At 55.2% G+C, this 23,076-nt stretch overlaps 1 protein-coding gene across 11 annotated transcripts; it reads left to right on the top strand.

Moving 5' to 3' along the window:
- The first annotated feature begins 213 nt into the window (after positions 1–213).
- Positions 214–11,841, top strand: MKNK2 (MAPK interacting serine/threonine kinase 2). Of its 11 annotated transcripts, none has more exons than XM_045576298.1 (16): positions 215–388; positions 535–669; positions 2,065–2,148; positions 3,085–3,105; positions 3,301–3,388; positions 3,484–3,585; positions 3,668–3,765; positions 5,610–5,689; positions 6,375–6,448; positions 6,779–6,883; positions 7,047–7,102; positions 7,212–7,307; positions 7,765–7,959; positions 8,622–8,813; positions 9,373–9,441; positions 9,716–11,841. In XM_045576298.1, the coding sequence occupies exons 2-16, from the start codon at positions 619–621 to the stop codon at positions 10,082–10,084; spliced, it is 1,680 nt and encodes a 559-aa protein (XP_045432254.1). In that variant the 5' UTR covers positions 215–388; positions 535–618; the 3' UTR covers positions 10,085–11,841. The 11 variants fall into 11 exon arrangements, with proteins under 11 accessions (XP_045432257.1, XP_045432261.1, XP_045432254.1 ...); XM_045576296.1 differs by having other exon boundaries at positions 2,052–2,148; positions 3,085–3,119; XM_045576297.1 differs by having other exon boundaries at positions 217–388; positions 2,052–2,148; positions 3,085–3,119; positions 8,649–8,813.
- The last annotated feature ends 11,235 nt before the right edge of the window (positions 11,842–23,076 follow it).

Here is a 23,076-nt window from a genome sequence, read left to right as displayed (position 1 = left end):
AGCTGACGCGCCCGGAGCCACGCTCGCCGCACCGCGCCAGCCGCAGAGCCACGCCCCGCGGCCAGAGCGCGCAGCCGCACTCCGGCCCCGAGCGTCCTCCAGCCCCGCCCCCGCCCCGCCGCGCGCGGGTGGGCGGGGCCTGAGGGGCGGGCCCTACGTTGGGGGCGGGGCCTGGCTTGGTCCATAAAGGCGGCGGCGGCGCTGCGCGCCAGGCTCCACTCGGCGGCGGCGGTGGCGGTGGCCCTGGCCCTGGTGGATGGCTCTGCGGTAGCGGTGGTCGTGGCGGCGGCGGCACTGTTCCCCGCGCGGTCCGCGCAGCGGGGCCCGGGCCGCGCGTCTCAGTCGGCGGAGGCGAAGGGACAGCGCCTCCGCCCCAAGCCCGACCCCGGTGAGTGCGGCCCAGCGACCCCGGCCTAGCCCGGCCCCGACTCCGGCGCGGGGATCGGGCTCCGCGGAACCTCGCCGCCTGGGCCTGTCCGCTCGGTGCGCCGGCCGTGGCCGCTCACGCCCTCCTTTGTCTGCCCCCGCCCGCAGGGTCCTCTCCCCGGCCGCCCCCCGCCCCCGGGCCGCCCCCCGGGCCCTGCGTCCCCTCCCCCGCTGGCGGGGCCCGGACAGAAGATGGTGCAGAAGAAAACAGCCGAACTTCAGGGCTTCCATCGTTCGTTCAAGGTGAGGACCGGGCTGGTCTGGTGGGCGCCGCGGGCTGGACTCCCTGAGCGGCGGGTGGGAGGGGCGCGGAGCTCGCCCTCAGGCTCCCCCAGGCTCCCCCAGGCCTGGTGCTGGTCCCCCCGCCTTGGCCTTGGGGCTGCCCCTGGCGTGCGTGCGGCCACAGGCCAGTCTGATGGACCCTCAGGTCCTAGGTCTTTCCTCTAGGAACCCGATGGGGGGGGGGGAGCCCTTGTCCGCGGGGCCCTTGGTTGTGTGCCCCCTGCAAACCTCAGCCAGGTGTATAGTGCGGGTGGGGCGTCAGCCGGCTACAGTCCTGTCCCCAGCCAGCACCTTGAGGCCTGTGAGGTCTGCTCTTCAGAAAGGCCAGACAGGGTTGCAGGTTCCTCCCCGACAAACAAACACGCCCTCCGAAGTAGCCTGCGGAGTAGGGGTATGTGTGGATTGGATGACCCCCAGACATGCACCTCCCAGACCCAAGTCCTGTTTCCTGTTGGAATGGGAAGTCTCTGATGGGGGCCCAAGGCTTCCGAGTTCTAGTCTCAAATGAGCAAGTCTAGGGGGGTTTGGCAGGTGCTGGGCCTGTGCCCCATGGGGCCTGGCCCAGGGGAGGCAGTGATGTCAGCAGCCACCCCACCCTCCTGCTGAGTTATGTAATGGCTTTCCTGGGCCTCCTTGGGCAGGAACCTGTTGCCCTGTGTGTGTGTGTGTGTGTGTGTGTGTGTGTGTGTGGGCAAGTTGGACACCTTGCAGTGTGGGAGGAGCCAGCCTGGTATGTTTGGGTTAGAATTCCCAGGCCTGTCCAGCCAGCATTCACCTGCCAGCACCCCACCCAGTACACACGCCTGTCATCCTAGCTTCCACTCCAGGGTAGTGACAGCCTCGGCATGTCCCAAATGGCCAGGGCTGGGTGGAAGGGTGGTAGACCCAAGGTGTCACTGGTGGTGGTCTGTTAACTCCTGGGACTGAGTCTGAGCTCAGACAGGGTCAGTGGGCAGGGCCAGCTCTGCGGTCAAAGCATACCAAACTTTCTGGATGGTTCCAGCTGCCTCCTGCCAAGGCCTGCTGACTAAAGGCCCGCAGCCAGCCCCGGGCCTGGCCCGCCTACACTGCTTAGGCCTGAAGCAGGAGCTGTGCATGCCCTGTACTGAGGGGGGACTGTGGGAGTCCCAGGGGAGGCAGTGGGGGCATGGGACAGGGAACCTTGGCTCTAAAGTGGCCCTCCAGGGTCCAGCTCTTCTGAATTGGGGGCTGGGGAGATGTATGGGATTGCTGAGGAGACCCAAGTTTGGCCCCTTTGGGTCCTAAAGCCTTTACTTGATTGTTGGGGGCAGCTTCCTGACGTCCACTTTCCATCCTCATCTCTCTTTGTGGCCACCCTGGAGCCACTCCGCCCAGGTGGAAGGACGGAGACTTATCCGAGCATTGACTGCAGCCCTCCCGGGAGCCAGACTCCTCAATGGGCAGGAACAGGGACTGTGGGTGCACATCAGCAGGCTGGCTTCAGTGCCCCTTCCTCCCTCCTCCCTGCACCTCCTAGCAGCTATCTGCAGGGTGGGTAGGGAGCTGGGAGGCCCGCCTACTTTTCAGCTGCTCCCTCTGACCTCTGCCTGCACCCTCTGCAGCTGGCCTGGCTGCCGGGCCTCCTGTGAAGAATCTGGCCTGGCAGAGGGGCCCCTCCAGGTCTTCCTGGGGCTCTCCTGGAGTCCTTCTCTGCTGGATGCATTCTCCTGCCACAACCCCAGCCCCAGCTGTCACAAGGCCCAGAGAAGAGCAGTGACGTGGCCCAGGTCACCCAGCATCGGCCATAGCACCACAATTGTGTATACAGGCCCCCTCTGTGCCCACCAGGGCCCTGGCTGCCTGGTCCATCAGGATGTTGGGAGCTAACTGTTAAAGGAACCTTCTAAAGGCCAGGCCTCAGCGTCTCTCAGCCTTTATTGGAGGGACTGCCAGCCCCTATACAAGGTCTTCTGCTCTGCAGAAATGGCATTTATCCTAACGGCCTTCTGTTTGCCCAGTAGGCGATTTCTCCAATCCCTGGCATGCCTGTCCTTGGCCAGGACCTAGTGCCTCCCCAGTTTTGGGGGCCACCTAGTGATCTTGAGCAGGCACCACTCCGTCAGGGCTGGTTGCTTCACTGGGCACTAGGCCTGTGGGTCTCTGGAGGTGAGTAGGACAGTGCAGGCAGAAAACAGCCAGTGTTCACGCCCGAGCCTGTGGATAGCTCTCCTGTAAGCCTCTGGGGATTGGTGAGATGAGAAAGAGCAGCGTACCTCAGGAAGGGTGATGGCACCCCTTGACGCGGGGAGGGCTGAGCCCACAGGCCGTGGGAAAGCAGGCAGGGCAGCTAGGGGAGCCCCGCCTGAGAGCTGGTGACTCACCTCCCACTGACTGCTCTTTGCCTTTGATCTCCAGACTGCTGTCCCCATTCTGCAGGTGAACAAACCAAGGTGCCACAGTAACTTGCACCCCTCCTCCCTGCACACCCTAAACTTGTGGCCCCAAGAGCCCTGGCTGGGGGTGGAAGGGCTATTTCTTCACCCCTTTGGCTTATGTTCACAGGGCGGGGTCACTCTGTAAGGGGGCAGTCTGACAGCATCCTGCCTGCCTGAGAGCTCTCTCTCTCTACAGGGGCAGAACCCTTTCGAGCTGGCCTTCTCCCTAGAACAGGCCCACCCCGGAGAGACTGACTTCAGCCTGGAGTGCGCAGCCCGCCCTGGTGAGGGCCTGGAAGGGAGGGGACTGTGGGAGGGCCAGGTGGGGCCTGAGAGCCACAGGGGCCAGGTGGGCCTCACGCCCAGTCTCCTGATGCAGATATGCCCACAAGCCAGCCCATTGACATCCCAGACGCCAAGAAGAGGGCCAAGAAGAAGAAGCGGTGTCGGGCAACTGACAGCTTCTCAGGCAGGTTCGAAGGTGAGTGGGGTGGGCAGGGCTGGGGTAGGGGGAAGTGCCTAGGTCGCCCAGGACAGCTCTCACTGCCGTCTCTGCTCTCCAGATGTCTACCAGCTACAGGAGGATGTGCTTGGGGAGGGCGCCCATGCCCGTGTGCAGACCTGCATCAATCTCATCACCAACCAGGAGTATGCAGTCAAGGTAAGCACAGCACCCTCACCTGGCCCCTTACCTCTCCCCAGCAATGCTTGGGATCTGGCATTCAAACTCCTGGAAAGCCCCAGTGTCCAAAAATTACCCCTAGAATCCAGGTCAGCCTGGGCTGAGCCCCCAGTCGAGGCAGAGTGGGAAGTGACCATGAAGTTTGGCCCCTAATGCAGGTGGTCGCAGACCTGGTGCCAGAGTGACCATTGAGAGTAGGATGGGGGTTGAGGGGGCTTTGGTCAAAGCTAATGTTCATCTGGTGGGTTACTTCAGGCTGGTCTCCAGGCACAACTAGTGCTTTCCCCTTATTGGTCACTAGGATTAAAAAGCAACGCCATACTTAGGGGGGCTTAGCGTTTAGGGAGACCAGGGCAGAGCCTCCTCCATGCCCATTTGGCCTCTGACCCAGGGTAAGCCTGGGAGCCGTGGCCCTGTGGCCTCTGTTGTCTGGCGAGACTGTTGAACCCTGCATTCCAAGAAACCTTCTAGGCTCCTCTCGTGACCCTGCATCTGAGCTAGGTGGGGTCACAGGAGGCTGGCTGCCCAGGCGGAGAGATCAGATACTGCCTGGCAAGCAGGGCTGACCAGATGCTTCAGGCCCTGGTGGAAGTACAGTGACAAAAGCAGCTGTGGTCCCTGCCCCCTGGAAGCTGGGGTGATGGTACTAAGAATGGGGTGCCTTCTGAGTACCCGGTGTGTCTCTGAGTATCTTTCTCCTAAGGACCTGCTGGGCAGCCTGGCTTACTGTCACTGTGTGACAAGTAGGGAAATTGAGGCTCTGAGTCACACTGTGTCTGATCTCCCAGAAGGCCATCTCCCTCCCCTGAGGGACCACAGTATTCTCTATGAAGTGGCGTCCTAGCCAGATTCCCAAGGGACAGGATGAGGTTCAGTTCCTGTAGAAGGATGTGGCTGGTGGCTTTGTCTCTGGAGGCCCTGGAATCTGTTTTTTCTGTCCCCCTGGGACAGGTGTGTTTGTCGCTAGGCAGATGGGCATGCATAGGCCCAGGTCTTGGGGTCGGTGGACTTGTGTGCCTGCCTGCTGCAGGAGCCTGGCCGGTGGCACATACTGCAGTCCCTCTCTCTAGGCCACGTGGTGCACAGGAAGCCTCGGGCATAGGGGTGACCCTGCCTGTCCACCCACCCAGCCAAAGGGACCGAGGCATCTGCTACCTCTACCTCTCTCTGAGCAAGGCTGCGGGGGGCACTGGGGATGGGCCCAGCACTCTCCAGTTCTTAGAGTTCCTGGGTGCCAGGAAGATTGGGGACCTAAGTGTGTGTTGGCTTCCTGAGGCGCTGGGGTCTGGGAAGCGGTGTCTGCTGGTGAGCAGGGGGCCAGTCTGGGCTGGCCTGGAACACTCAGGCTCGTGGGGTCACAGACACCCACTCAGGCTGGTGTGGAACTGGGGAGGCAGGCCTTGGTGCAGAAGCAAGTGGCTATGGCATGGCTGGCAGCGGCTGCCTGAGGTCCCTCTAGTCCCCTGGATAGTGCGGGAGTCAGCATGGCGGCCCCAGTCTCTTGGTCGCAAAGGGGAGGTTGCGTAGTCCAAGGGAAGCTGACACTGAAGGAGTATTTTGCTGGACCCTCGGCCCCAAATATTCCTCTGAGGCTTTTTTCCATCAGGAGTGGATAGGCCTGCTCCTTCTCCCTGCCTTTCCTCACTCCTCTCTTGGTGCCACTGCTGCAGTCTGGCTGGCAGGTTCTGGGTCCCCATAGGAGAACTCCGCTTTCTAGATCATAGTGGTCTAAAGCTTTAACAGTTTCAGGTACAGCACAGGGAAAGTTTCTGTGGAAAGTCTGGCTGACAGCTGCTGTGTCTCCCCACCCCCACCTGTTTCAGATCATTGAGAAGCAGCCGGGCCACATTCGGAGCAGGGTTTTCCGGGAGGTGGAGATGCTGTATCAGTGCCAGGGACACAGGTAACGTGACCTGCCCTCAGCTCTGAGCCATCTTTTAGTGATGAATGGGCCTGAATGCCTCTTTACCCCCAGCAAGCATTGAAGGCCGGGGCCATTCAGCTGCAAAGGGCCATTTGGCTATTTATAACATCATTCATAGGCCACACAAATTTATCAACTTGAAAATTAACCTGCTGCCTGGCTGGTTGTGGCTCAGTGGCTGGGCATTGAACCGTGAGCCAAGAGGTCATCGGTTCGATTTCCTGTCAGGGCACATGCCCAGGTGTCAGGCTCCCTCCCCAGTAGGTACGGGCATGCAGGAAGTAGCCAATCAGTGTTTCTGTCTTTCTATCCCTCTCCTTTTCTCACTTTCTAAAGTCAATAAACCATATTTTAAAAACCTGCTATATTTGGTCAAACATTTAATTAACTCATCCCTAAAGCCTTGGCAGGGCCAGACCAAATGATTTCGTGGGCCTTAAACAGGCCGAGGGCCGGATGGTCCCCACCCCTGAGTTCGGGAGTTCCCACTGTGTGCCAGGCCGTTGTGAATGGACCAAGTGTTAGGCTGGCAGTCTGAGATGGGCCAGGCCCAGCCTTCCTGCGGGCAGGTGGAGGTGGGATGGGGGTGGGCCCCTCACGAGCGGGGCGTGTATAAGGGCCTTAGGAAGTCTCACTCCTGTCCTGCCCCCCTTCCCCATCCTAGGAATGTTCTAGAGCTGATTGAATTCTTCGAGGAGGAAGACCGATTCTACCTGGTGTTTGAGAAGATGCGGGGCGGTATGTGGGGCCTGGAGACACACCCAGCTAGGTCCTAATGGGCTGTGGCTCAGAGCCACCTCGGAAGACCTATCGGAGGGTCCTGTCCATCAGAGGGGCTTGTGGGCTCTGAGCTTCCCGTCCACACAGCAGCTGAGGTCAGGGACTTTGGGTCCGAGGAGGCAGAGTGGAGGTTTCCCTGCCAGGTGGGAGTGGGTGGCCTTCCCTGTGGATGGGGCCCTGTGCAGGCTGGACAGGCCTTCCAGCCACCTCACCTCATTTCACTGCTGTAAGCCTGGGGACACAGGGTTAGTCTTACATGTTTTTTTCCTCCACTATGACCCCGCCCAGGCTCCATCCTAAGCCACATCCACAAGCGACGACACTTCAACGAGTTGGAGGCCAGCGTGGTGGTGCAGGATGTGGCCAGTGCTCTGGATTTCCTGCACAACAAAGGTGGCTGATGGGGTTGGCTGCTCAGGGTACCACCTACCTTTTGCCATCCCACCAAAGATGCCTGGGTCCCATGGATTTCCAGACTTGCCCCCAGTTCAGCTGCCCAGGACTCCCTAAAAATACACCCATCCCACCACTAACTCCCTGGTGGTTCTACCCACAGGCATCGCCCACAGGGACCTAAAGTTGGAAAACATCCTCTGTGAGCACCCCAACCAGGTGAGAGACGCTGGGGGGTGGCCTTCCCTGCGGATGGGGCCCTGTGCAGGCTGGACAGGCCCTCCAGCCACCTCACCTCATTTCACTGCTGCTTCCTAATCCCTCCCAGGTCTCCCCCGTTAAGATCTGCGACTTTGACCTGGGCAGTGGCATCAAACTCAATGGGGACTGCTCCCCCATCTCCACCCCGGAGCTGCTAACCCCAGTGAGGATCCACGGGGTCAGGGGCGAGCTGGGAGGGGCAGGGCGAGGGGGACAGGATTGCATTCTGTCCAAAGAAGTGGCTTGGGACCTCCAGGGGAGAGGTGGGGCAGCTTGTAGTCTCCGTGCTGGCGTCTTGAAACTCGGGATTTCGCTTAGCAACAGCCGCTGATTGGTCCTTCGGCTGTGATGGGGCGGGACCACGGCCAGGCAGGGCGGGACGAGCCTCCAGCACCTGTTGATTGGGCAGGGCGGGGGTTGGGGCGGGGCTGTGGTCAGGTGGGGGCGGGCTGGCACCCGCCATCAGCCTGTAATGGGCCGAGCAGAGCCGTCAGTTACTGCGGGCACAGGCTCAGGTGACTGGGCGGGCCCTGGCCTCACATTACACTGGAAAGTCCCCGGCCAGTGGCGTCCCCTCCCCCATGGCGTCTAGTCCTCACCGCTCCCCTTCTTCCCCGCAGTGCGGCTCTGCAGAGTACATGGCCCCTGAGGTGGTGGAGGCCTTCAGCGAGGAGGCCAGCATCTATGACAAGCGCTGCGACCTCTGGAGCCTGGGTGTCATCCTCTACATCCTGCTCAGTGGCTACCCGCCCTTTGTGGGCCACTGCGGCAGTGACTGCGGCTGGGACCGCGGGGAGGCCTGCCCGGCCTGCCAGGTGCGCACCCCACCCTGTGCCATTCTGAGGGCTGCGCCTGAGTATTGATTGCATCCGCAGAGTAATGCTGGCCTGCCCGACCTTCCAGGGCTTCTGAGGTTTCGGTCTCCTGCCTTTCAGCATAGAGCAGTTCGTTCAGGGAGCTGTGGTGGGGTGAGCCTGTGTTCTGTGCACTATTTGAGGCTCAGGATTCATGTGTGTCCTGGAGTCCTAACTTAGGAGGTCGCCTCTCCTGACCAGCCACCCTCAGACCTTTCTCTCTCTCCCTTCCTCTGATTTCACAGAGAGAAAAACTTCAATAATGAGAGATAAACATTGATCGGCTGCCTCCTGCACGCCCCCTACCTGGGATTGAGCCTGCAACTTGTATGCCCTGGACCAGAATCAAACCTGGCATCTTTCAGTCCCTAGGCCGATGCTCTGTCCACTGAGCCAAACCGGCTAGGGCCCCAGATCTTTCCTCACCTTCCTTGGCCCCTCAGGTGTCCCCATCCTGCCAGCTGATCCCAGGGCTCAGGTTCCATCCCGCTGTCTGGGTAGTAATCTGGGGTCCTTGCACCTGGTTCTTGGGTCACCAGTCAGGCCTTGGCAGTGTCCCAGCTCCCTGGGGTCCAGGCTTGCCCATTAGATCAGGATGTGGGCCTCCACCCTTTTGGCTGCAGCCGCCCCTCCTGCATGTGTTCCCCCAGAACATGCTATTCGAGAGCATTCAGGAGGGCAAGTACGAGTTTCCTGAGAAGGACTGGGCCCACATCTCCTTCGCTGCCAAAGACCTCATCTCAAAGCTGCTGGTTCGAGACGCCAAGCAGAGGCTAAGCGCTGCGCAGGTCCTGCAGCACCCCTGGGTGCAGGGGGTGAGTGCCAGCCTCCCGGGGGCAGCCGGGCATGGGTCCTTGCCTCTGCCCAGTCTCCAGTGGGCCGGGGCTGTGGCTCGGAACAAGTGCTGGAGAACCCTGGGGCCCAGTGGTGTGCTGTGGGTCCAGAGGTCAGTCACGGTTGTTTCCTGGGGGCCCAGGCACAGTTATGAAATCTTCCCCATCTGCTGGCTGCAGGAGCTGCTTAGCAAATGCCTGGCCTGTGCCCTAGAGGCGAGCAGGCTCAGCTCAGCCACCGGGCAGACGGGTGGGTGCCAGCCTCGGACAGGACTCGATCCCCTCCGATCCCAGAAGAGCCTGGTGGTTGTCCTTGCCAGTGGTCATCCAAGCTGGGCCACCCGTAGAGGGAGAAAGGACTGCCCGCCTAAGCCAGCCAGTAGAGGGGCTCCGAACTCCTGTCGGGAACATGGATTGGGAAGGGCGGAGCTGGGCTGGGGATGGTTAGGCGGGGTGGCAGGTGAGCAGGTAGGCCTGGGAGCCAGCAGGGACCTGGGGGGTTGGCCCTGGTAGGATGGGTGTGCCTGGCTCTGTTCTCTAGACCTGCTTCTCTGCTCTCCTTGCAGTGCGCCCCCGAGAACACCTTGCCCACGCCCATGGTTCTGCAGAGGTGAGGCCTGCATGGGGTCTTGGGTTGGAGAGGGGAGGTTAAAAGCTAAGGTGTTTAAAAATACAAAGTAAGTTATCTTTAAGTTGTAGGGGAAGCCATTGAAGAACTGGGTGTCCTTGTAGGGCGGTGGACTAGGTCCCGGGCTGGGGGAGGGGAGCTTTGGGGCCATAGCCCCTCCTCCAGGGCACTGCACAGACCCCGGGGTCCCAAGGAAGCAGAGGGTGTACCCGGCAGCCACCTCCCCTTCCTCGGTGACTGTCCGCCTTGTCCGCAGGAACAGCTGTGCCAAAGACCTCACGTCCTTCGCAGCCGAGGCCATCGCCGTGAACCGGCAGCTGGCCCAGCGGGAGGAGGATGCGCTGGAGGAGGTGGGGCAGGGCCAGCCCGTGGTCATCCGAGCTACCTCACGCTACCTGCACCTGTCCCCGCCGTCCCAGTCCAAGCTGGCCCAGCGGCGGCAGCGAGCCAGCCTCTCTGCAGCCCCCGTGGTCCTGGTGGGGGACCATGCATGACCCCTCCCTCTGTACATAGGTCACCCCCTACCCCATCAGATCTCAAGATTTTTTTAAGCTATTGCCAGCCAGTGACCAGCAGGCTGTGCTACACCCCACCCCACCCCCACCCCACCCCCCTTGGGTTCTGAGGTGCTGTGCTCAGCTCAGCTGGGGGGTATCTTTTTATATAAAGTTTTTGCTGTTGGGTTTTCCTTTTTTTTTTTTTTTTTTTTTTTTTTCTCTGTCCCCCACCCCCATTTTTTCCTTTGAATGGTGTTAACCGTAAACAGGCACCTTGGGAGAAGAGCAGAGAGCACATGTGCTGTGCATGCCCCACCTGCCACCTGGCGTACAGGCTCGGCTGTTCTGTGAAGGCCTTGTGCCCACGGCCCTGCCCAATGTGACTCAGGAGAGGAGGACAGTGCTGTCTTCCAGGGCGGGGGACCCGGGAACCACCTGCGCCCCTCTCCCTCCCCTGCCCTTACTGTTCTCAAGGCCAGACCAACCCTGCACCTCCTTTCACCCAAAAGGCACCCTGGTGGCCAGGGGGGTCCTGGGTGTGGGCAGGTGGAGTGAACAGCCACCCACATGGACCCACCCAGCCTCACCCCACCCCTGATTGAGAACCTTAACCTTAAGTTGCAGCTGATGGGGAGGGGCTGCACCCATTACCACTGCTCCCCACCCCCTCCAGGGGACTGTCTACGGGGTGGGGAGGGGCTGGACTGGCACTCGTCGGCCAATATGGGGGACCCAGGTCCCCCACCCCGGGCACCCCAGTGCCCCTTCTCAGGGCTCAGTCTGACCACGGCCACGTCCTGCCCCGTCTACTCTTGAGTTGACACGGAAGCTCTGCCAGCCTGTCTCCTCCCCGCCCCTCTACAGAGCCAGGGCTGACGCAGGTTCCCGATGAACCCCCGCTCCCCAGGCAGCATTCCTGCTCTGCCCACCTTTAGGGGAATGCCTCCCTCAGGCACCCAGGCCTCTCTGTCCTCCACCTCCCACCCCAGAGTCCAGGTCAGAGGTCTAGTGACTTGCTGGGCTCGGGAAGACTCTGACACCCCTCTCTGTCCTTAGGTGGGAAACACTATGCAATACAAGCTTCCTCCTCCTTCCTGCACACGTGTTTCTGCCAGGGGTGGCCCCCAGCCCTCTGCTGCCAGCCTGGGCTCTGGCTGGGTCCTTCAGGCAGGCCAGCTGGACAGCCCTCTGGCATCTAGTTTTCATCTTTCATTAGTATTTTAAGAACATCAGTTGACTTCCTTTTCCTGTTCTTGAAGAATACTTGAATGTCAGGGGGCCTTGTGGGTTGGGGGGCTCAGACACTGCCTCCCCCCCAAGTCTTGTAGAGTTGTTGCAGTCTGGGGCTGATGCCTGTCCGGCCACCTGAATCTGGACTGGTCTTTCCAAAGATCCCAGGCTGGGCGGCCACCCACCTCCGTCATTTCTTGCCCATTAGTGATCCCATGTATCACGACTGGGGTTCCGCCTTTTTGTAAGGAGCTGGGGCCTCACTGGCTACAGGCGGTGTGGCCATTTCAGTCCGGAAAGCTGGCTGTGAGCAGCATTTTCTGCTAAAGGTGGGACAGCTACTCACTTCCCCCATCGCATCTGCAGGGCGCCAGGAGGGCTGGCCGGAACGTCACTGTGAAGGAGGGCCTGGGTCCCAGGGCGCCCCAGGCTGCTAGGCTGCTCTGGTGCTGAGGGAGGGGGACTGGCAGTGTTTCCATGTTAATATATTAAAAAAGACAATTTTCTTTAAAAGTGGGGGAAAAACATCCAAGCACTTTAACTCCACTGTACCAGGTAAACTGATACAGCTCAAAAGTTTTCCTTGACACCAACTGTCAATGCCGGAATTTTGTATTCTGTTTTATAAGGATTTAATAAAACGCATAAAAGCTCATTCTGGTTTTCTGCTGCTGTATAACAAGCGGTCCCAAACCCAGTGGCCCTAAGCCATTCACTGTCAGTGATGCTGTGGTTAGGACTGGTCAGGGCACGTGGGGTTGGCGTGTCTGCGGGGTCTGTGAGGGTGGGGGCTCAGGAGCCTTCCGCGGCAGGCTCGACAGCATCATGCTGGAGGCTCCCCCACATCCGTGCCGGCTTTAGAGCTGTGGCTGAGCAGCGTCTGGTGGAGCACACTGTTCACTCATCTGTCCGTGTTGCCAGTGTTGGCCTCAGTGAACCGTGCTTCTGTGGACATGCGCACAGGTTTTCACTCGTGGAAACAAGTGGGAAACGTTTCACACGTGGACGTGTTCACTTCTGGGTGGACACCACGGAGGGGATGTGAGCAGGGCAGATGCGATCGGATGTGGCTTCTGGAAGGACCATTCTCAGCCCGTGTGGAGTGTGGATGGGACTGAAGGACTCAGTAAGCCATTGTCACCCTCTGAGCCAGTCAGATGAGGGATGACAAGCCTGGTGGGGGCGGTGCCCAGTAGACCACAAAATGGCAAGCACCAGGCATAGTGAGGAGGTGGCCTGCCGGCACGCAGGGACAGCCTGGACGCGGGTGAGAAGGGGGCTCAGCTGTGGAGAGACGGCGAAGGCGCGCCTGGCAAGGGAACAGGAGGGGCAGTGGGTCACCCCTCCCGGCTGGAAACCTGAGAGCAGCGGGTGGCACACCTTCCACCTGGCCCTTCAGTAGGAAACCCAGACACACGAGCCTGCGCCCCGCCCCCTGCATTTGCTCAGCTGCCTCCTGGACCCTTCCTCTCAGACCCCACAGCGCCCCTCCCCTGAGCCAGGCCACCACCGGCCCTCCGGGGCGACAGCCCAGCCTGGTCTCCTGGCCCCCACTCAGCCCCCAAAGATCCCATCAGGGTTCCCCCGACCCCGCCTGGCATCGTGTGTGGGCAAGGAGGGGTGGCTGCCACATGCCACGCTACCACCCTCCCAGGTGGCACAGAGCCCTGCCCAGCCCCACCAGGCCCTGCCAGTGACCGCTCCCTGCCCCTTGTCTCATGCCAAGTCCGGCAGCCAGGCACATCCTGTTCTCGGAGCCTCTGCGCGGATTGTGTATGTTGGTGGTTTCCTCTCCGTAGATCCCGCCCTTCCACCTCTCCGCCGAGCAACAGGGAAATCCCGGAACTGGAGCAGCGGGGAGCCTGCCCCAGGCCTGGGCCCAGTCTCCACCTGGGTAAACGGAGGCGCCAGGTTGGGCTCTCAGCTGCCCACAGGCACTGGCCTCACCAGAATCACATCAGTGAGGGAACGGCCCCACACGCCCCTTGACAAGACAATGGCAGTGCGATGTCCATCCCTCGCTAAGAATAGGAGGGACGGGCGGGGCTGTGGAAACTATTGTATTTGCACTAATGGCGCGGCTTTCCTGTAAACCTGAAACCTTTTTAACCCTTATTCAAGAAATGTCATGTTTTGTGTTTTTTTTTTGTTTTTTTTAAATGTATTTTATTGATTTTGTACAGAGAGAAAGGGAGAGAGATAGAGAGTTAGAAACATCGATGAGATAGAGTCATCGATCAGCTACCTCTTGCACACCCCTCACTGGGGATATGCCCGCAACCAAGGTACATGCCCTTGTCTGGAATCGAACCTGGGACCTTTCAGTCCCTAAGCCGACGCTCTATCCATTGAGCCAAACTGGTTTCGGCAACGTGTCATGTTCTTTTATTATTATTATTATTATTATTATTATTATTGATTTTAGAGGAAGAGAGAGATGAGAGAGAAATGTCTATTGGCTGCCTCCCCTATGCTCCTACTGGGAATTGAACCCCCACCTTTGCTGCTGTTAATCCTCACCCAAGGATTTTTTTTCTTCCCCATCGATTTTTTTAGGGCGAGTGGAGCAGAGGGGGAGGGAGACAGAGAAAGAGAGAGAGAAACACTGATGTCAGAGAGACACATCGATTGGTCGGTTGCCTTCTGCACATGCCCTGACCAGGGTTGGGGATGAAGCCTGCAACCAAGGTACATGCCCTGGACTGGAACTTGAACCCTCGACCCTTCAGCCTTCAGGCTGATGTCTAACCACTGAGCAAGCCTGGCGAGGGCAAACCTCCCATCTTTTGGTGTATGAGGCAGCACTCCAACCAACTGAGCCACACTGGCCAGAGCTAAACCTAAAACTTTAAACAATATTTTATTTATTTATTTTCATAGAGTGAGACATGAAAAGCCACAGTGATTTAATTTATATAAAATGTCCAGAGCAGGCAAGTCCGTAGAGACAGGAAGTGGGTTCATGGTTTTTGGGGGCTGGGAGGGATGGGGAGTGACTGCTGATGGGGATGGGCTTCTTTTTTTGGGGGGCGGGAATGATGGAACATTTTGGAACTAGATAAGAAATGATGAAGGGGGGCCACCAGTTTGGCTCAATAGATGGAGCGTCGGCCTTCAGACTGAAGGATCCCAGGTTCGATTCCGGTCAAGGGCATGTACCTTGGTTGCGGGCACATCCCCAGTGGAGGGTGTGCAGGAGGCAGCTGATTGATGTTTCTCATTGATGTTTCTCACTCTACCCCTCTCCCTTCTTCTCTGTAAAAAAAAAAAAAAAAAAAAAAAAAAAAAAAAAAATCAATAAATTTTTAAAAAATAAAAAGAAATGATAGTGATGGTTGCACAATATGGTGAATGTACTAAATGCCATTGAATTTAAAAGGGTGACTTTCTTCCTAATGAAAATAAAAAGGATGATGGGGCCAAATTAGTGTAGAGTCTGGTACACAGTAAGTACTCAATAAATGCACCAAGGAATGACTAACCACCCTGCGGGTGGGGTGGAGGCCAGCACAGGCGCCTCCTCCCAGGCGCAGGGATTTGTGCGAGCTTTCATCCCTGTCGTCCTCACTAATCCCCTTGACACAGCTCCCTGCGAGTCACCCCATCTCAGTGTCCCTATTCTCCGTCTCAGGAGGAAACCTGGTGGTCCGTCCTGGACTTAGACTCCCCGGAAGGAGGAGAAATGGGTGTATGTGTTTTGTTTTGTTTTTAATATATATTTTATTGATTTTGTACAGAGAGGAAGGGAGAGAGATAGTTAGAAACATCGATGAGAGTCATCGATCAGCTGCCTCCTGCACACCCCCTATTGGGGATATGCCTGCAACCAAGGTACATGTCCTTGACCGGAGTCAAACCTGGGACCCTTCAGTCCCCAAGCCGACGCTCTATCCATTGAGCCAAACTGGTTTTGGCTGTATGTGCTTTTTAAAAAAATCCTCACCAAGGATATGTTTTTTATTGATTTTTAGAGAGAGGAGGGGTGAGAAGCGAGGAGGGGAGGAGAGGGAGAAAGAAGCAGCAATGTATGAGAGAAACAGCGACTGACTGCCTCCCGTATGCCCCAAGTGGGGATCGAACTGGCAGCACAGGCACAGGCCCCGACTGGGAATCAGACCTGCACCCCTTTGAGCTCCAAGCAGCTGAACCACCTGGCCAGGGCTGAGGAACAGGTTAAAACAAAGTGTGATGGAATCAGTCAGATGAGGGGAAGGAGGTACCGTAGTTCACACTTGATGGGATGAGGGAAGGGTATGGACAGGTGGCCGGAGCCCGTGGCTCTGGTCCCCACTCGGCTGCACTCGTCCCCTCTGCCAAAGCCCCGTGCAGGGTTTGGGGTTTGTGGGCAACCCTAGGAGATGCCTGGGATTTCCATCATGTCTCTCATTCTCTCCCCTGCCTCAGTTTCCCTTTTGTGACCTACTGTGAGACTGCAGAAGGCTCAGACCAATGACAGGGAGCTTGGGCCCAAGGAGATTTCCGGAGTCTGGGGTCCAGGATGCCCGTGCCAAAGGCCCTTGGGAGACTTTCCACCCTGCAGGTGCCGGGGCCATATAAGGGTTGTGGGTTCCAGCCCAGTCACTCCCGGCCAGAGGCCATTGTCCCAGTGACTCAAGTTGCAGACCCTCATCCTGGATCATGGTCTCCATCTCCTAGGCTGGTTTTATTTACCTCTTGCCGCGCCTGGCACCAAGAACGCACGGCAAGAAACCAGCTTACAACCTCTCCAAACTGGGGCCGGAACCAGCGAGGGGTGAGTAAGATCCTTGCTTAGGCAGAAGATTTAAGAGAGTGCCAAAAACTGCACTCACCGTGGTAACACGTGCTGAGCTGTTTTTTAACGGCATCAAAAGCAGCTTTGCTAAAAAATAATAATAATAATAAAATAAATCCTTACCCAAGGGTATGTTTTTATTGATTTTAGAGAGAGGAAGGAAAAGGGTGAGAGAGACACACCAATTAGTTGCTATACACACCCCAACCGGGGACCGAACCCGCAGCCTGGGCATGGCTCTGACCAGGAATGGGACCCACAGCCCTCTGGGGCATCAGACGATGCTCTGACCCACTGAGTCACACCAGCCAGGGCCGTGCTGTGAGCTTTGGCAGGAACTATTGTGGGGTCACATGCAGTTGCAAGAAATAACATTTTGTCCAGTTTTCCCCAGTGGTAGCATTTTGCAGAAACAATTACAATGTCACAACCGCCACGTTGACATTGCTACAATGTGTCTTATTGGGCAATGGCCACTTCCACTTGTATCCACTGTGTTTACAGCTCCTTCCCCGCCACCCTCAGGTCTCAAAGCAAACAGGGCGTGTGTTTAACCTAAGGACATGTGGCGCACCCTCTGTTCTCACTGGGACATGGAAGCTTCTAAGACTGCGCTGTGGAACCGGGTTTTTCAAAAGAACTTTCCGGCAGGATGGACATGTTCTCCACCTGCAGCCACAGGTGGCTGTGGAGCGTGTGACATGTGGCCCATGAGGATGAGAAACAGAATGCCTCCGTGACTGCATTTAATATATATATATATATATATATATGTGTGTGTGTGTGTGTGTGTGTGTGTGTGTGTGTAGGTATGTGTGTATATATATATATATAGAAATATATATATATAGAAATATATATATATAGAAATATATATATAGAAATATATATATAGAAATATATATATATATATATATATATATATATATATATATATATATATATAATTGCTTTTTTACAGAGAGGAAGGGAGAGGCATAGAGAGTCAGAAACATCAATGAGAGAGAAACATCGACCAGCTGCCTTCTGCACACCCCCAAACTGGGGATGTGCCTGCAACCAAGGTACATGCCCTTGACTGGAATCGAACCTGGGCCCTTTAGTCCGCAGGCCGACGCTCTATCCACTGAGCCAAACTGGTCATGGCCTGTGACTACATTTCTATTGATATAAATGTATTTAGCCTGGCAGGGCTGCTGGGGCCCCCGTGGGGAACACAGACAGGTCCATCCCTCCATTTTTAGGAGAAATTGCTCAACCTCTGCATTGTCTTGTGTTTTCGCCCTGAGTCCTTGGATATTCCCAGCTCCCATGTCCTCTGTCTGTTCGTCCTTCTGGGCACACAGGTGGTGCTCAATAAGTGCTCATGGAGGGAGAGGCCAAGTGACTGAGGTCTCTGGATGGCTTTCTACCCTCCACTCCGTTCCCTTACTTCGAGGTGGGCCTCATTGTGCCCATCTGTGAAATGGGGGCGTCCTCCTGCCTCCCACACGCCTTGTTGGTGAGCCTCCTTCGGGCTTCACTCTGTGATGGCCACCAGGGTTGACACACTTTGCAGCGGTGAGTAGCATCTGGGTGGGGTCACCAGGGCCTCCACCGGAAATCGAGGTGTGGAGGCAGCGGCCCAGGGCCCAGTGAGAGCACCCGAACCCTGCCGCTGGGGCCTGGGGCCGGGAGGGCCACTCCGGGCGTCCCGGGCGGGGAGGCGGGGCAGTCTCCGATGGGGAAACAGGATGGAGCTGTCAAGCCACTTGCCCACAGGAACACAGCAAGTGTGTCCACAGTTGGAGGGGGTTCTCTAGAAGTTTCTTTTTATTTCCCTCAGGTCTCTTCTGCCTGTCCGCCTCTTTCTCTGCTCGATCCCTGCCTCCCTCTCTCCTTTCTGCCTTCTGACCATAAACCCAGAACCATTTTATTTCCCAGACTATAGATAATACGTTTGTGCTGTGGGTTTTAACAAATTTGTAAGCAAGTAAAGAAGGTGTCCACACGGAGGGGAGGAAGTGATTATGGTTTTCCTCCCCGTGGGGGGCGGGGCCGCCCCAGGCAGGTCCCATCCACAGAGGCCTCTCCGCCGAGTCCTGCCATGCCAGGTGTTATCGCCACCGGAGGTCGGTGTCTGTGGTGTGTTTTGCCTTCTCAGTCGGCGGCAGGTCCGGACACCTGATCTGGTCCTCCCCTCCCATGGCCAGGGTGCAGGTGGGAGCTAGGGAGGGCTGATTTCTCCATGGGAACAGCAAGAGTTTGGGAGTTCAGGTTTAATGGGGACAGACTTTCAGTTTGGGACGATGAGAAAGTTCTGGAGCTGAATGGTGGGGGTGATTGCCCAACAGGATGATTGTACTTAATGCCCCTGAGCTGTGCACTTAAAAGTAGTTATGATGGCTGAAATCGGTTTGGCTCAGTGGATGGAGCGTCGGCCTGCAAACTGAAAGGTCCCACCCGGGTTCGATTCGGGTCAAGGGCATGTACCTTGGTTGCGGGCACATCCCCGGTAGGGGGTGTGCAAGAGGCAACTGGTCAATGTTTCTCTCTCATTGACGTTTCTATAGCTATCTCTCTCCCTCCCTCTCTGTGAAAAATCAATAAAATATATTTTTTAAAAAATTGTAGAAGCTATAAAAATAAATTTAAATTCCTGGGATTGGGCACCATATCTGAGTCTCCATCAGCCTGGCTCTCACTGTTCGCCCGGCCCTGTGGATTCTCTGAGACTCTGCCCCACCCCACTTGCAGGCTCACCCAAGTTGTTTTCAGTGGCTTTTCCGTACTAATGGCCTATCTTGGCTCATGCTTCAAACTTTGCTAAAATCTCTCCAACAAGCAACATCTGGCCTCCGTGTGCTCCATAACCCTCACTAAGCGGCTCCAGGCCCAGCACTAATGGCAGCTGGTCTTGATTTGCAGGTTGGCCTCTCCTGGGCACCTCCAAGCCCAGCCGTGGGATTGCCCTGACGGGAAGGAGACAGGGGCTCCAGACTGCTCTGAACGCCACCTCCAATCCCACTACCAACTGAACTGAACCCCAATACCGGACTCATTAGGGGAGAGCATAGACAGTTTGGCAGCAGGTGAAAATCGAGGGCACCTTTCTCTCAGAGGCGCTTGCAACAAGTACTGAAGGACCCTGAGTCTCAGGAGTCGCATAGGGCGGAGCTGACGGAAGCCAAGGCTGTAGGCTCCACCCTGAAACCCCGCCCCATCAGGAAAGCTGCCTGCGAAAATGCCTAAACTAAATAGATCACAAACGAAAGAAATGGAGGACAAAAAGCGACTGGATATAGAGTTCAAAACCACACTTATAAGATTTTTCAAGAGTTTCCTAGAAAAGGCCATTAAAATAAATGAGACCTATGAGGATATGAAAAGGGATCAACAAGAAATAAAGAATACATTGTCTGAAATAAAAAATATTATACAGAGTCCTAAAAACAGAATGGAAGATCGCAAGAATCAAGTCAAAGATTTGGAACATAAAGAGCCAGAAGACACTCCTCTGCAGAAGCTAGAAGGCAAGAGAATCCAGAAAATTGAAGATGATGTAAGAAACCTCTGGGACAACTTCAAACAATCCAACATCAGAATTATGGGGGTCCCAGAAGATGAGAGAGAGCAAGATATCGAAAACATACTGAAAGAAATAGTGACAGAAAACTTCCCCCACCTGGTGAAAGAATTGGACTTACAAGTCCAGGAAGCACACAGAACTCCAAATAAAAAGAATCCAAAGAGGACCACACCAAGACAAATCATAATTAAGATTCCAAGAGCAAAAGACAAAGAGAGAATATTAAAAGAAGCAAGAGCAAAGAAGGTAGTTACCTATAAAGGAGCACCTATACGATTGTCAGCTGATTTCTCAACAGAAACCATGCAGGCCAGCAGGGAATGGCAAGAAATATTCAAGGTGATGAATAGCAAGAACCTACAGCCAAAGATAATCTATCCAGCAAAGCTATCACTCAGATTCGAAGGTCAGATAAAGAGCTTCACTAATAAAAAAAAGCTAAAGGAGTTCATCACCACCAAACCAGAATTATATGAATTGCTGAAGGGGGTTCTTTAAGAAGAGAAAGTAAATAAAGATAAAAATTATGAACAACAAATACGTAACTATCAACAAGTGAATCTAAAAACCAAAGAAACCAAAAAAAAAAAATCTGAGGAACAATATTAACTGTTGAATATAATAGAATCAGAGATATGGAAGGGGAGTGAACTGTTTATTCTTGGGGAAAAGGGGAGAGGGGGATGTGGGAAGAGACTGAACATAAACTGTGCACCTATGGATGAGGACAATGGGGGGTGGGGAAAGGGCAGAGGGTGGGGTGAGAAGGGGGGGGAAGGAACATTTATAATAATATGAACAATAAAAATTTATTTAAAAAAAAAGAAGAAAACAAGCAGAAGAATAAATAAATAAATAAATAAATAATTCCTGGCTGTGGAAACAGCGCCGTCTAGAGGCCATTGCTGGCTTAGGCGGGTGTTGCGGTGGTTGGAGAACTCCTGGGTGGGAAACTCACACTGGGGGGAGGTTTTTTAAAATATATATATATTTTTATTGATTTTTTACAGAGAGGAAGGGAGAGAGATAGAGAGCCAGAAACATTGATGAGAGAGAAACATCGACCAGCTGCCTCCTGCACCCCCCACAACGGGGATGTGCCTGCAACCAAGGTACATGCCCTTGACCAGAATCAAACCTGGGACCTTTCAGTCCGCAGACCAGTGCTCTACCGCTGAGCCAAACCGGTTTCAGCGAGGGGCAGGTGTTTGATGAGCAAACAGCAAGAAATGTCACTCAGGTGAAGCAAAAAAGGTGTGGTGACCCCCCCTTGTCATCCCTGGGGCCAAAACGGGCTCACTTTCTGCACTCACAGTGAATTTTGTGTCTTGGAGAAGATGCCAGATCTGAACTGAACTGAGATATGCTTCACTTACAGTGGCCTGCACAGGTCCTAAGTTCGTGTGATGAAGTTAATGATCGTGAGATGGGGAAATTATCCTCGATTGCTCAGGGGACCCGGTGTCATCACAAGTGTCCCTACAATGCCCTGGCCGGTTTGCTCAGTGGATAGAGGGCTGGCCTATGGACTGAAGAGTCCTAGGTTCGATTCCAGTCGTGGGCACATGCCCGGCTTGGGGGCTTGATCCCCAGTAGGGGCATGCAGGAGGCAGCTGATCAATAATTCTCTCTCGCCCTAACCGGTTTGGCTCAGTGGATAGAGTATTGGCCTGTGAACTCAAGGGTCCCAGGTTCGATTCTAATCAAGGGCATGTGCCTTGGTTGTGGGCACATCCCTAGCAGGAGGCGTGCAGGAGGCAGCTGATCGATGCTTCTCTCTCATCAATGTTTCTAGCTCTCTATCCCTCTCTCTTCCTCTCTATAAAAAATCAATAAAATATATTAAAAAAAATAATTCCCTCTCATCATTTTCTCTCTCTCTCTCTTCCTTTCTTTCTGAAATCAACACAAATTTATATCTTTTAAAAAAGTGTCCCTATAAGAGAGAGGCAAGCCGGAACCGGTTTGGCTCAGTGGACGGAGCGTCAGCCTGCAGACTGAAGGGTCCCGGGTTCGATTCCGGTCAAGGGCATGTACCTTGGTTGCAGGCACATCCCCAATAGGAGGTGTGCACGAGGCAGCTGATTGATATTTCTCTCTCGTCGATGTTTCTAGCTCTCTATCCCTCTCTCATCCTTTCTGTAAAAAATAAATAAAATATATTTTTTAAAAGTATATTTTAAAAAGAGAGAGAGAGAAAGAGAGAGAGAGAGAGAGAGAGGCAGGAGAGTCAGAATCAAAGGAGATTATTTCCAGGGCTCAAGGAATGCAGCCGTCTCTAGAAGCCAGAAAAAACAGGAAATGATTCTCTCTGGAGCTTTCAGAAGGAGCCAGCCTGCCCCTGCCTGGAATTTAGCCCAATGAGACTCATTTCAGACTCCTGCCCTCCAGAACGGTGCAATCCTAAAGGTATTGTTTTAAGTCTCTCCATTTGTGAAAATGTGTTACTGCTGCCCTAGGAAACTATACACATTCCCAGAATTTCCTTCATGCCCCTTTCCAGCCAGCTCCTGCCTGTTCCTGGAGTGACGCCTCTAACTCTTCATATGTGCTCACAGATAACTGGACCTGCTCCCCAGCAGCTGCTTACACACATAATCACACGGCACCAGGGCTACTGTAAGGCAGGCAAGGACAGTCACCTCCCTCTCTGTCATGAAAAAGAGGTGTTCAGCCCTAGCTGGTTTGGCTCAATGGGTAGAGCGTCGGCCTGCGGACTGAAGTCTTCAGTTCGATTCTGGTCAAGGGCACATGTCCTGGTTATGGGCTCAGTCCCCAGTGGGGGGCCTGGCCTGTAGGAGGCAGCTGATCAGTGATTCTCTGCCATCATAGATGTTTCCCTCTCTCTCTCTGTTCCCCTTTCTCTCTGAAATCAATTAAAAAAAATTTTTTTTAAAGGAGGTGTTCAAAGGGCCACCAGGGCCAGCTGACTCCTTCCATGCTTTCAGCCACAAGGACAGGAAAACTGACTCTACTTGCTTAACTTCACAAAGACTTTATCAGCTCAGAGAACAAACAGCCCCAGGCTAGGCCAGCCTCCAGGCTCGGGATGGTCAGGACAGGTCAGCAGTGTCATTTCAGGCCCACATTCTTTCCACTTCCCTATTCTGCCGTCCTGGGGGTTCGTCCCAGACACTTTTCCTAGAAGCCCCACCACGCAGACTTGTCCTCTTCTCTCATTGGCCAGCATTGGTCACATGCCCAGGGACTGATCAGCTGGCCGGTCATCCATGCCATGTCAGCTGCTGTGATCTTAGATCTTCATTTTCAACCAGAAGTTATTGATATTACTATTATGATCTGAACCTACTTAAATGTTATGTTGACAGATAAAATAAATAAGAAATTACACAAGTTGGCCCGGTAGCTCAGTTGATTAGCGCGTCGTCTTGAAATGCCAAGGTTGCAGGTTTGACTCTCAGTCAGGGCACATGCAAGAATCAACCAATGACCCTGGCCAATGTAGCCCAGTTGATTGGAGCATCATTCCATACACTGAATGGTCATGGGTTTGATTCCCGGTGAGGTCACATACCCAGGTTGTGAGT

This window comes from Pipistrellus kuhlii, unplaced genomic scaffold (assembly GCF_014108245.1).
Source record: "Pipistrellus kuhlii isolate mPipKuh1 unplaced genomic scaffold, mPipKuh1.p scaffold_m20_p_8, whole genome shotgun sequence".
Taxonomy (NCBI): domain Eukaryota; kingdom Metazoa; phylum Chordata; class Mammalia; order Chiroptera; family Vespertilionidae; genus Pipistrellus; species Pipistrellus kuhlii.
Note: the sequence above shows the minus strand (reverse complement) of the source record. Positions and strands in the feature narration are given on the sequence as shown.